General features: G+C 42.0%; 1 protein-coding gene across 3 annotated transcripts in view; it reads left to right on the top strand.

Annotated features, from left to right (window-relative positions):
• Window positions 1-13,876, top strand: part of ATG4B (autophagy related 4B cysteine peptidase) — a 471,612-nt gene that overhangs the window by 293,634 nt on the left and 164,102 nt on the right. For all 3 annotated transcript variants that reach the window (XM_030215863.1, XM_030215862.1, XM_030215861.1), the window contains 2 exons: window positions 7,552-7,748; window positions 7,946-8,024. In XM_030215863.1, coding sequence (XP_030071723.1) covers window positions 7,552-7,748; window positions 7,946-8,024 — 276 coding nt within the window. The remainder of the gene's footprint in view (window positions 1-7,551; window positions 7,749-7,945; window positions 8,025-13,876) is intronic.

The raw sequence follows: 13,876 nt of genomic DNA, 5'->3' as shown, positions 1-13,876 counted from the left end.
ACGCAGACGCCAGCCCAGACAGCCTCTTTCAATCGCTGCCGGCTGCATCGTTCGCACGTTCTGAGTCTTAAAAAAAAAAACTAAGTGCAGGACTCGCCCGGAGTGTCGTGGGGGGGGGGGGGGGGGGCGGGGCGGGCAAAAAAAGGTGCCGGTACGCCGTACCGTTGCGTACCGGCACAAAAAAAGCACTGCATCTTATTTTCTTTTCCATGTTTTATTTTGTTTGATTTCTATTGATAACCTTTAAGAGTGGACTAACACGGCTACCACACCCCTGTGGAGGGAAACAAGAAGAAGTGTGCAGTGGTGGTTAGACTCAGCACTTCTGCAACAGGGTGTGAGTTTGGAATCTCTGATGTGGATGCTGTTGTCTACAGACACCAGTCTGAGCGGCTGGGGCATTGGTCTCCTGAAGAAGCCTTATGATTGATCAACAGGCTGGAGACACAGGTAGTTCATCTCTACATGGAGTCATTTTGACTAGTCTTGAAGCGCAGGAGAGTGAGAGTACGCCTCGACAATTGGATGGTGGTACCTCCTTGCCTCTGGGACCTCATGTAGATTTATCTTATAAATAATTTAAAACTAATTTTAAAACACAACTTTTTACTGAAGCTTTTGAAGCCCGTTAAGAATCACTGATGGGATCTCGATGGGGGCAATCATTGCGTGTACATATTTGTTTTTGATTTATGTGTTTTGGTTTATTTTATATTGTTTTTGTTTTTTTAAATGGTTTCTTTTATCTGGCCTGTTTGAATTGGAGTTCGTTTCCTTTTTGATACTTTTTTTTATTGTACATTGGCTGGACTTGGCTTGTTCCAAGTTTGGCATTTAATCAAGTGTTTATAATAAATATAAACATATGAACCAGACAGAGTGGAACAAAAAGTGCATAGGTGGCACTGAAGTCTGCATCTCTTCTGTCCTGGGTAGAGACCCGTCTTGTGGATCTCTCCGCAGCACATGTGGCAGGAGTGGAAAATGTCTAAGCAGATAATCTCTAAGCAGAAACACCTTGGACACTGCGGAGTGGAGCCTCAGTAGTAGAGCTTTCAACCAGATAGTTCGGGCTCGGAGGCTCCCATTGATGGATCTGATGGCGATGACATCTAGCACTCAGGTACTTTGGTTTTTCAGGCAAAGTCGGAAGGCATAGATACCTTAGTTCAACCCTGGCCATCTCAGGGTCTCCTGTATGTGTTTCTGCCTTGGCTCTTAATGGGTCAAGTGTTTTTAGCCCATCGAAAATCATGTCAGTCTCTTAATCCTTGTGGCCACTGATTAGCTCCGGAAGCTATGGTACGGGGACCTCATCAGTATGAACGTGGATGCTCCCCTGCACCTAAATGTGATGGAGCATCTGTTAGTTCAGGGGCCAGCATGCCAGATCCGTCTCCATTCTCTCTTGTATCTTGGCTCTTGAGTGGACATATTTGCAAAAAGGGTTTCGTTCCAGCGGTGATGGCGACCATGTTGAAGTCTAGAAAAGTCTACATCTCTGGCATATGTACGGGTTTGACATATCTTTGAAGACTGGTGTCAAAACAGAGGATGTGTGCCATTGTGTGTGTCTGTGCCAGAGATTTTGTAGTTTCTCCAGGCTGGGTTCAAGATAGGTTTTGCTTTGGCCTTCTTGAAGGTTCAAGTGGCAGCGTTGGCATATTTTTGAGGGCTGATCCAGGGTAAAGTTTTGTCTTCTTCTCGGGATATGTTTGTGTTTTCTTAGTGGCGTCAAACTAATCAAAACTCGTCACTGCTCACTGATACCTCAGTGTGATTTGAACCTGGTTCTGTCAGTGTTGGTGTCATCGCCCTTCGAACCATTGTTTAGTTGTATGCTGAAGGATCTTACCTTGAAAGATGGTTTTCCTGGTCACTATTTCTTCAGCTGAGAGACTGTCAGAGCTTTGGGCATTGTTGTGCAGAGAACTCTTCTTGTTGATCTCCACAGAAAAGGTGGGTTTGGAGACTGTTCCTTCCTTCCTGCCAAGGTAGTTTCTTTTTTTTCAGAATCATTGGGGCAGGGTGACCAAAGTCCCCGGGTGAGTACAAGCCCTCAGGTAAGTGAAGCATTAAATACCTCTACACAAATGGGAAAAAGGGGCAATGTCTGGAAAGTAGTTTATACTAATTCCCGAAGTATGGGAAGTAAGGTTTTAGATCTTGAAGCTGTGATATAAGAGGCTGGTTTGGATTTAGTGGTGATCACAGAGACATGGTTCACATAGAACCATGACTGGTATATAGTTACACTGGGCTATAATCTGTTCAGGAAAGAGGATGAAAGGGAGGGGGAGTGACACGTATGTTAAAGATAATATGAAATCCACACAATTGCAGAACCTACAGGGTAAGGAAGAGATACTGTGGGTCAATCTGGAAAGAGGGATTGACAAATGTTTTTGCATTGGTGTGATAATACAGGCCTCCTTCACAGACAGAAGAAATGGACAGAGATTTCACTGAAGACATTCAAAATATATCTATGAAAGGGGAAGTACAACTAATAGGTGATTTTAATATCCCTATTGTGGGGCTTTTAGAAGCAGGGAGATCCTGGATTCTCTATTCGGAGAAGTATTCCAGCAGGTGGTAATGGAACCCACACAGGATGGGGCCATACTGGACTTAGTGCTTACTAATGTGGAGAGTATTTCTGATGTTGATCACTAGATGGTGTGGTTTAATATTAAGATAGGTGTGGAGAGGGTTCATTCAAAAGTGAAGGTTCTAGACTTAAAAAAAAAAAATAACATAATTCAGATGGGGGATTGCCTCAAAGATTTGTTGTTTGGATGGGAGCATCTGGAAGAAGCTAGAAAGCAGTGGCAAAACTGAAAGGAGCTATTGTGAGGGGCAACAAACCTTTTTGGGTCTCAAAAGTAGTAGCTGAAAAGATAAGGAAAAAGAGATTAACCTTTATAAACTACAAGAGATTGCAGAAAGAGGAAGACAGGTGACAATTTCTGGAAAAGTTAAGAGAAGCTGGTAGAGTAGTCAGGAAAGCAAAGATGCAAGTAGAAGAAAAAAATAGCCAATATGGTATAATAAACATAAACATTTTTTAGATATGTTAGTGATAGGAGAAAAGTGCAAAAGTGGCATTGTGAGACTCACAGGTGAAGAGGAGGAATATGTAGAAGCTGATAAAGATAAGGCAGAATTGCTTAACAAATATTTCTGTTCTGTATTCACAGCTGAAGGGCTGGGAGCAGGACTGCAGAAGACAAACACAAATAGGAATGGAGGAGTGGTAGTCCCTGAACAATTTTCAGAGGACTGTGTTTGTGAGGAGCTGACTAAACTAAAGGTGGACAAAGCGATGGAGCCAGATGGCATACATCTGGGGGTACTGAGGGACGTTCTAGCAGCTCTCCTGGCTGACCTTTTCAATGCTTCTCTAGAGTTGAGAGTGGTCCCAGTGGACTGGAAAAGAGCAGATGTTGGTCCCTCTCAACAAAAGCAGAAGTACGATAGAAGTTGGGAACTACAGGCCAGTAAGTCTGATTTCTGTGGTAAGTAAATTAATGGAAACACTTTTAAAATGGGGAATAGTAAAGTTTTTGGAATCCAATGGGTTACAGAACCCGAGGCAACATGGTTTCACTAGAGGTAGGTCTTGTCAGACAAATCTGATTAATTTCTTTGACTGGGTAACCAAAATTGGATCGAGAGAGCACGCTAGATGTGGTGTATTTAGATTTTAGCAAAGCCTTTGACACAGTTCTGCCTAGAAGACTAATAAATAAACTGAGTGCCCTCAGTATGGGCCCTAAAGTGACTGACTGGGTTAGGAACTGGTTGATTGGAAGATGACAGAGGGTAGTGGTAAATGGAGCTCATTCTGAGGAAAGAGATGTTACCAGTGGTGTGTTGCAAGGTTCGGTTGTTGGGCCAATTCTTTTTAACATTTTTGTAAGCAATATTGCTGAAGAGCTGTCTGGTAAGGTTTGCCTCTTTGCAAGTGATATCAAAATCTGCAATATTATAGATACCCCTGATGGTGTAGATAACATGAGGAAGGACTTAGCGAAGCTAGAAGAATGATCTGGAATTTGGCAGCTAAGATTTAATGCTAAAAAATGCAGGGTCATGCTTTTGGGCTGCAAAAACCTGAGGGAACAGAACAGTTTAGGAGGTGAAGAACTTTTGTGCACAAAAGAGCAACAGAACTTCGATGTGATCGTATGTGATGATCTTAAGGTAGCCAAACAAATAGATAGAAAAGGCAACAGCGAAACCTAGAAGGATGTTTGGGTGCATAGGGAGAGGAATGGACAGTAGGAAAAGGAGGTGATAATGCCCCTGTATTAGACTCTGGTGAGACCTCATTTAGAATATTGTGTACAATTCTGTAGACTGCACCTTCAAAAAGATATAAACAGGATGGAATCGATCTAGAAGGCAGCTACTAAAATGGTCAGTGGTCTTTGTCATAAAGCATATGGGGACATTAGAGATCTCATTATGTAAACTTTGGAAGAAAGGCAGGAAAGGGGATATATGATAGAGACATTTAAATACCTATGTGGCATAAATGCACAGGAGGCGAAAAGAAGCTCTGGATCGAGGGGGCATGAAAGAGCATAGACTCAGAAGTAATCTGAGGAAATAGTTCTTCATGGAAAGGGTGGTGAATTTTTAGAACGGCCTCCTGATAGAAGTGGTGGAAATGAAAACAGTATCTGAATTCAAGAGAGTTTGGGACAGGTACATAGGATGTCTATGGGAGTGATAGAGAGAATAGGTGGCATGGATGGGCAGACTGGATTAGCCGTATGGTCTTTATTTGCCTGCATTTTTCTATGTGAACCAGTCCATTACCCTCCTGGACCTTTGGAACAGCTGGTGTGCCTCAATATCTGACAGGCCTTGTTATATTATTTGCAAACGATGGAGGAGTTCTTCTGTTTGGATCATCTATTTGTTTTCTTTGGGAGCCACAACAAGGGAGCTGTGGCATCCAAAGCAACTTTGAGGAGGTGGTTAAAAGAAGCTATTGCATCAGCCTACCTTCTCAAAGGGCTGCCAGTGCCTTTGGAGCTGAAATTACATTTTCCACAAGAGGGGTGGCAACCTTGTGGGCAGAGAACAGTTTGATTCTGCTGCAGGCGGTTTGACCTTAGTTGCATACCTTCACAAGTCATTATCAGTTAGATGTGCAAGCAAGGCAGGATATGGCCTTTGGTCCCATTGGTGATTCTTACTGCTTTGGTACTTCCCAAACATTAGCACCTGGACCGGTCTGGAAGGGCAAACAAGAAAGGAGAAATTAGATCTTACCTGCTAATTTTCATTCCTTTAGGCTTTCCAGACTGGTCTAGAATCCTCCATTTTTTGCAAGTATATTTGGGGAGCACAGAAGTTGTCGTGTTTGATAAGTCTGGTTTTCGTTGGTGATGTGTTCAGTTGTGGAGGACTTGTAATTAAACTCTAGAATTCGTTGCCAGAGAATGTGGTAAAGGCGTTTAGCTTAGCGGAGTTTAAAAAAGGTTTGGACGGCTTCCTAAAGCAAAAATCCATAGACCATTATTAAATGGACTTGGGGAAAATCCACTATTTCTGGGATAAGCAGTATAAAATGTTTTGTGCTTTTTTGGGATCTTACGTGGTATTTGTGACCTGGATTGGCCACTGTTGGAAACAGGATGCTGGGCTTGATGGACCTTTGTTCTTTCCCAGTATGGCAATACTTATGTACTTGATTTGTTCAGCTGAGTGTATTGTGTGCATATAGTTCTTTGAGTTTAATTTCCTGGCTTATGTGATTGTTTAAAAATAAAAATCGTCTAGCAAGTTATGACACAACGTGGCACGTGATTAAGTGGCATGTTGTGTACAGAGAACAGCCAAGGGGAAGGTAATGGTTTAAGTTATTTTACTTTGTACTTTGTGAATACAATACTGGCTACTTGGCAACTGCACAGAAGTATTATACTAGTCAAAGCTTTGGTGTTCTCATTCTTCATCTACTGGTAAGCATGCATAACCCAAATGTTAGCATCTGGACTGGTCTGGAAGTCCTAAGGGAAGAAAATTAACAGGTAAGATCTAATTTCTCCTTTATTAAAGATCTGTGCAAGTCTTTAAAAAGAACAGTAATACAGAGCAAAAGCCAAACTCCACCTGGACTCTAAACTGTGGCTGACTTAATCCTGCTACCCAAGAATCTCTCACATATTGGGCCTGCTGCATAATAGTCCAGATCATCTTGTCTTTGAATCTTTAACAATAAGTTGGTTAGAGTTCAGCCCTTTTCCACTTATGTAATGCTTCCTGCACCAAACAGGAATCTGGCTTCTTAAATAGAGCCTTACTTCTCATGGTTCATTCTGCAATACTGGTAGCTCATGTAACCGGCTTCTTTAAAAATAGGCATAGTTTTAATCGACCATTCAAAGTGGTGTTTATATGTAACAGACCAAGCGTTTATACCGATGGAGTCTCGGTTCCCATTTTCCAGAGAAATGGCAATCAACTAATCAAAGAAATGCTTAAAGACTGAGAACAATTTAAAGCAATTTACTTGGGTAAAGTGTTTTACTTGCTTTAATTAGGTGTCTGAAAATTGTTCTCCCTCCAACACAGCTAAATCCACGTATTTTATATAGCACGTGTAGTCACAATGAGAAGAGGCAATTCTGTGACTGTTTAGTTTGTAGAGAGGAAAAGTACATACAGAGTTTGCATTTTCAACGACATGTACATACGTTTTACAGCAAAAGTCTGTGTGTCCACAGGAAAAGCAGGTAAAAGTAAACATTCCTACTTTGTACCCAAAGCTGCTTTCACTTTGAGAAATGGTGCAAAGCCACAGATTTAAAGTATGTACTGTCTTTGTCCTAATGTGACTAGTTTGAAAATTTCTTCCACACTTACTAAACAAGCAAGCAGTACTGGTGGTATGAGACGGGAATGTTTAAATTGGATTGGTAGCTTTTGGTGACAGTTACTCAAGAGTAGTAATTATAAGTGAAATGGTTTTCTAGTGGTTTGGGGAGCCAATCAGGCTCATTTTCAAAAGAGATGGACGCCCATCTTTCGACACAAATCGGAAGATGGGCGTCCTTCTCACAGGGTCGTCCAAATCGGTATACTCGAAAGCCAATTTTGGACGTCCCCAACTGCTTTCCGTCGCAGGGACGGCCAAAGTTCAAGGGGGCGTATCGGAGGCAGGACTTGGGCGTCCTTGGTTTCCATTATCGCCAAAAATCAGAAACGACCAAGTCTAGGGACAACCATCTCTAAGGACGACCTAAATGTCAAGATTTGGGCGTCCCCGACCGTATTATCGAAACGAAAGATGGACGTCCATCTTGTTTCGATAATACGGGTTTCCCCGCCCCTCCATGGGACATTTTGCGAGGACGTCCTCAACAAAACTTGGGCGTCCCTTTCGATTATGCCCCTCAATGTGTCTCAGGATAACTCCATTATATTGCAGCTGACCTCATGTCCTGAAGAATAAGTCTTTTCTTTTTAACAGCCTCTTAAAGTGCTTTTTCTCTGCCCCCTTCTCCCCACCCTTCTCTTCCCTCTTTATCTCAGAGAGGTTATGTAAACCCAGTGTTGCCTGTACTGGGGCTGCAGCATTTCCTTCCACAGACATGGAGCTACTGCATAATGGATTCCCACCTGAAGCTAGAATGATGGACAAGCTATCTCTATGGAAACCTCTTATACTATTGATACCCTTGCGCCTGGGACTGAGTGAGATAAATGAAGCTTACATTGAAACACTAAAGGTAACGTTAGCTCTCTCTGACTTTGAGGAGGGTGCACGGAGTCTGGGACTTTTAGCCTTTTGCTTTATCCTTAAATTGAATATATTGGTGACAGGGTGAGTTCAGAAGCACTTTGCCCTGCTACTATCTGTAACTTATATTGAGTGGAATATCACCTTTTCTCCTAGCCTGAGTCTCTTGTCCTTCTCTGTTTGCAGCAATGTTTCATGCTGCCACAGTCTCTGGGAGTGATTGGAGGGAAACCCAACAGTGCACACTACTTCATTGGATATGTGGGTGAGTAATATGGCCTCTTTATAGAATCTCATTCTGTTCTGCACACACGCTGACTTCACCCAACTCCTAAAACTGATTTATTCTGTTTACCTTTACCATCTGAAACAGGAATCTATCTCCAGCGCTTGGAAGGTGCTAAACATAAAACTGATGATTTTTTTTTTTTACTTTTTGTCCCTTAAACTTCTGTATCCTCTCCCCCAACTCTTTAAAGTGGACCAACATGGCAACCACATTATTTTATCCCTTCACAAATGATATTCCCATTAACTGCCAGTATCCATCACTGTAGTGGCATCCACTCTCCCATTTTCATCTAATCAAGGATCTCTTGTACCATAGTAATTACCTAAAACTCTTTTCTGTTAATTCAAGAAAAACAAAAGTGGCAGGAGCCCTTAGGTTTCCTTTTGTTTTATCTGACAAGCAGGAGTAAGTCATCTGCTTAAGTGGGCAACATACTCCAGTGGCCCTAGGACAGAACAGGTAGCATAAAGTTCTGAGCATAAGTGTCTCTTCTCCACACAGCAGTCTCCTTATACCTTCAGGTTTGTTTTATCCATTCCATTGTGCCAAATTGATATAAAAACAAACGTCTCTCATCTTTAGACGTTTTTACCTCCTGGTTTCAGAGTCATTTTTAGAAATGGCACGTTCCCCCCCCCCCCCCCTTTCAATCCTTCATACTTTTCTGGTTCATGGCGAGAGATCTTGGAGTGCCTCAGTGAGTGTGTCACTTTGAGCTTCGTCAGTGGAAGGAGCCCTGTCTCTCCTTTGGCTTTTGAAATGTCGGTTCCCAGGAAAAAAGGTCCCACCCGTCCTAGCAACTGCAGCTCTGGGAATTCAACGGGGCACCTGCTTGAAGTGCAGTCTGACATAGAAGCTATGGCTTCTCATCTTGGTTTGGAGCATCTTCAGCCGACATTGTCTATCCCTGTTTTGGAATCTGGAAATTTACCTAGACAAAAAGAACATTTGACTATCTCTGTAAATAAACTTTTGACTGGTTCTTCATGAATGGAAATGGATGTTTTAGGAATGCAAAGAAAATATTACGTTAGAAGCTGTTTGGCTAGCGATAGACAATTTTCATAATATTCTTATTGATTAATTCAAGAACTTGGCAACACAGATTCCACAACTGTCAACTAAGTTACAATTAAAAGAAAAGTAAGTGGTTGCCATGAAGGAAAAAGGTTGTTAATTTGGAACAAGAAGTTAAAAATTAAAGCAGAATGATACTTTATTGGTCAAGGATAATTTAATTCTACATAAAAAGCTGAAAACTTATAAGTTTATAAACTTTCCAAAGTTGAAAATTGCTCCAGATTCACTTCCAGCTATTAAGGATAAACTGATTGCGACTGTTCAAACAGGTTCCTTCTGATATTTCATCAGATAGTGTGGACTCTCCAGCCCAGTTTGGGCAGGTTAAGGAGACTCTTCAGGTGTGGAAAGAGATTCATCCTGCGCTTGTTCTTTAAAAATTGTCATGCCTTACATCATGATGTACAATTGCAGGCTTTTCTGGATGTGTCTACAGCCACTCAGAAGAGAAGAAAACAATTCCTTTTTGTGAAGCCCAAAGGCCTACAGCTTGGGGCAATATTTTCTTTTCTAAAGTTTTCTTGCAAGTGTATAGTGGTGTTTAATGGGTTTAAATATATGTTTGTTTTTTATCCTTCACAATTAATGTCTTTTTGGTTAGTAAAACATCACACCTTTCTTATGGTGGGGAAACGGGCCAGATGCTAAAGACAAGAATCAACTCACACAGACTTCACACTAAACACCACAAAGCTAAACCTAATGCAAGTTTTACAGCGAGTGTTAGCAGAAAATTTGAGAGACTGAGATCATACTCCACATTCCCCTGCTTAGAAGTGAGATTCATTTCTTTTATGGTATGTGCAAAACTAACCCATTTGGCGAAATTGTGCTGAGACTTCATAATTTTCATGTGCAGTTGATTGTTGGTTGTTACTTCATTATTAGTGTTAGTCCTTTAGATGTGGTTACAGGATTGAATTTTGGTGTTTAGCCTATTTGCTTCAGATGGCATAAACATGTTCTCTTTTTTTTTGGGGGGGGGGGGGGGAGAATGAAAAATGCTCTTTTTGTATTAGATTTTACTTTATTTCAATTAAGTTGTATTACTTATATTTAAATCTGAAGTTGCAGAAAAAAATTGAAGAGGGTAATAAAATAGTAGTGTAGCTATGGGTGGGCATAGGCCCACCCATTCTTGGCTCAGGCCCACCAACACACTTCTGGGGTGGCCATCTGGCTCCCCTCGCTTCCTCTTTTTCCCCAGATCTGTATGTAGCCTAGCAACTCCCCTCTCTATCTACCTCACCATGTTTGCGAGCGGCAGCAACAGCACACATCTGCTGCCTGCACTTGTCTCTGCAGGCTTCTCTTTGCCATGTCCTGCCAGAAGAAGCATGATGTGATGTCAGCGAGGATGGGACACAGTAGAGGAAAGCCTACATAGACCAGCACAGGTGTGCATAGCGGATGTGCATTGCTGCCGCCTGTGAATGTGGTGAAGTATGCCAGGGAAGTGGGGGGGATTGCCGGGTGGCAGGCGGGGGCAAATAGCAAGTCCAGGGGTAGAGGAAAGGGAAAGAGATGCAGGACTAAGGAGGGGGTATGGTTTGGAAGGCCTACCAAAAATAACTGTGGGCCCATCTAAAATATGCTGCTATGCCGCTGTCATTAAAAAAATATATATTTCATGTTAGCGTAATTTACCATGCATAAACATGGAAACCAGAGTAACAAACAATGCCCCAAAGGAAAAAAAACCTCTCTCATTACCAGGAAAGATTTGCATGTCTCCTGAGAGACCCAGGAAATATCTGGAAAAAATTTTAAACCCCAAAATAATGTCAGTTTCTATGCTTGAAAAATAACTTCCACAGATATAATCCCAGCAACATACAAACTTCTTCTGTCTCCACATTCTCTTTTCACATCCACTAATATAAAGACATTTTCTTTAAGGAAAAGGATCTTCAGATCTTACAACACCAATGCTGCAGAATCAGCTTTTCTCAAGCAGCACTGTGTAAATCATCATCTATCCAAAATTTTTTTGAACTCTTATAAATTGTATTGCAGTAAAATGTAAAGCTACTTAGCTTTCAACAGCAGTCAGAACCTCTGCCGACATGGCCAGGTTTCGTTTTCTTTTTTAGGGAAGAGGTTCACTGAAAAAAAACATAAAAACTGTGCTTAAAACTCAAACAAAACTTTCAAAATACAAAATATATAATGATAATAGCTCACATTTACTCCATTTGACTTCCTTCTTAACATCAGAAAAGATGGTGGTGGCATTTTTCTGCCACTGTTAAAGTATTAAACAGCTGATTAGGGAACACAGCACTGATTGGCTGGCACAAAAACAGCCCCAACCAATCAGGTTAACACCCACCACTCCAACTCATCATTTAACCTATCAAGTTGCACAATTTATAAGGAAAAAAATCCAACGCTGCTCTTTATAATACCAGATATAATTGGTCTGCCAGGGTTTCCAGGTTTGTGGATTTTGGAAACCCTGACAGACCAATCATATCTGGTATTGACAGACTTACAGAGGAAATATCTGGACTTAAACCCTTCATGCACAAAACAAACAGCTTCATAGAAGACACCACAGACTTTCTGAACAAATTAAAAAACATCAAGCAGTTACCACCGGGTGCCCTTCTGCTGAGAATGAATGTAGAATCACTATACAGCAACATTCCCCATTCAGATGGCATAGCTGTATGTGATAAACTCCTAAAAACATCCACCCTGGACCACCAATATTCACCGGAAACTATTACAAAATTAATCAAATTTATTCTAACTCACAATTATTTCCGCTTTAATAATGATATCTATCTGCAAACCATGGGCACTAGGATGGCACCCCAGTATGCTAACCTCTTCATGGCAGAACTGGAAGAGATATTTTTTAATATATATCAGACTAAACCCCTAAAATACTACCGGTATATTGATGACACTTTCGTGATTTGAACTGAGGGGGAAGAAACTGTAAAACAATTTCACGGTTCTTTCAATACATACCATCCTACAATCAAAGTGAAAATTGACTACTCCCCAGAAAAAGTCAATTTTTTGGACATCACAGTTTCCATCAGCAATGGCTATCTATATACAGGAAACCTACAGACAGATTCAGTTACCTCCACAACTCCAGCTTCCACCCTTCACATATAAAAAAAATCCATTATACACAGCCAAGCCACAAGATACCATCGTATCTGCTCTGAACCAAGAGACAGAGATTCCAGGGCTCTGTCCTCTCCTGGTTCTCTTCCTACCTCTCCCTCCGCACCTTTAGTGTTCACTCTGGTGGATCCTCTTCTACTTCTATCCCTCTGCCTGTCGGCGTACCTCAGGGTTCTGTTCTTGGTCCCCTCCTCTTTTCTATCTACACTTCTTCCCTTGGTTCATTAATCTCATCCCATGGCTTTTCCTACCATCTCTATGCTGATGACTCCCAAATCTACCTTTCTACCCCTGATATCTCACCTTGCATCCAAACCAAAGTTTCAGCGTGCTTGTCTGACATTGCTGCCTGGATGTCTCAACGCCACCTGAAATTAAATATGACCAAAACCGAGCTTCTCATTTTCCCCCCCAAACCCACCTCCCCGCTCCCCCCGTTTTCTATTTCTGTTGATGGCTCTCTCATTCTCCCTGTCTCCTCAGCTCGAAACCTTGGGGTCATCTTTGACTCTTCTCTCTCCTTCTCTGCTCATATCCAGCAGACCGCCAAGACCTGTCGTTTCTTTCTTTACAACATCCGTAAAATCCGCCCCTTTCTTTCCGAGCACTCTACCAAAACCCTCATCCACACCCTTTCACCTCTCGTTTAGACTACTGCAATCTGCTTCTTGCTGGCCTCCCACTTAGTCACCTCTCCCCTCTCCAGTCGGTTCAAAACTCTGCTGCCCGTCTCATCTTCTGCCAGGGTTGCTTTACTCATACTACCCCTCTCCTCAAGACCCTTCACTGGCTCCCTATCCGTTTTCACATCCTGTTCAAACTTCTTCTACTAACCTATAAATGTATTCACTCTGCTGCTCCCCAGTATCTCTCCACACTCGTCCTTCCCTACACCCCTTCCCGTGCACTCCACTCCATGGATAAATCCTTCTTATCTGTTCCCTTCTCCACTACTGCCAACTCCAGACTTCGCGCCTTCTGTCTCGCTGCACCCTACGCCTGGAATAAACTTCCTGAGCCCCTACGTCTAGCCCCATCCTTGGCCACCTTTAAATCTAGACTGAAAGCCCACCTCTTTAACATTGCTTTTGACTCGTAACCACTTGTAACCACTCGCCTCCACCTACCCTCCTCTCTTCCTTCCCGTTCACATTAATTGATTTGATTTGCTTACTTTATTTTTTGTCTATTAGATTGTAAGCTCTTTGAGCAGGGACTGTCTTTCTTCTATGTTTGTGCAGCGCTGCGTATGCTTTGTAGCGCTATAGAAATGCTAAATAGTAGTAGTAGTAGTAGTAGATAAACATGTCAAAATCCTGACTGAATCCTTCAAACAAAAAGGCTATAACCCCAAAATAATCTCTAAGAATGTTGTCTCTTCCCTTAAAATACCCAGGGAAAACCTATTGCAATACAAGGAAAAGAAAGCCACAGAGAGAATCCCCCTTGTAGTGACATATACAACCCAGAGCTCTAAAAATTGAGAAAAATCATAAAAGATTTACAGCCACTATTCCAGGAGGATGAACTAATGAAAGAGGCATTCCCATCCCCACCAGTGCTGGCCTTCCAACAGCCACCCAACTTAAAAACACAAGCTA

Source organism: Microcaecilia unicolor, chromosome 10 (assembly GCF_901765095.1).
Source record: "Microcaecilia unicolor chromosome 10, aMicUni1.1, whole genome shotgun sequence".
NCBI lineage: Eukaryota > Metazoa > Chordata > Amphibia > Gymnophiona > Siphonopidae > Microcaecilia > Microcaecilia unicolor.
The sequence above is the reverse complement of the archived record's forward strand: the minus strand, read 5'-3'. Positions and strand labels throughout refer to the sequence as shown.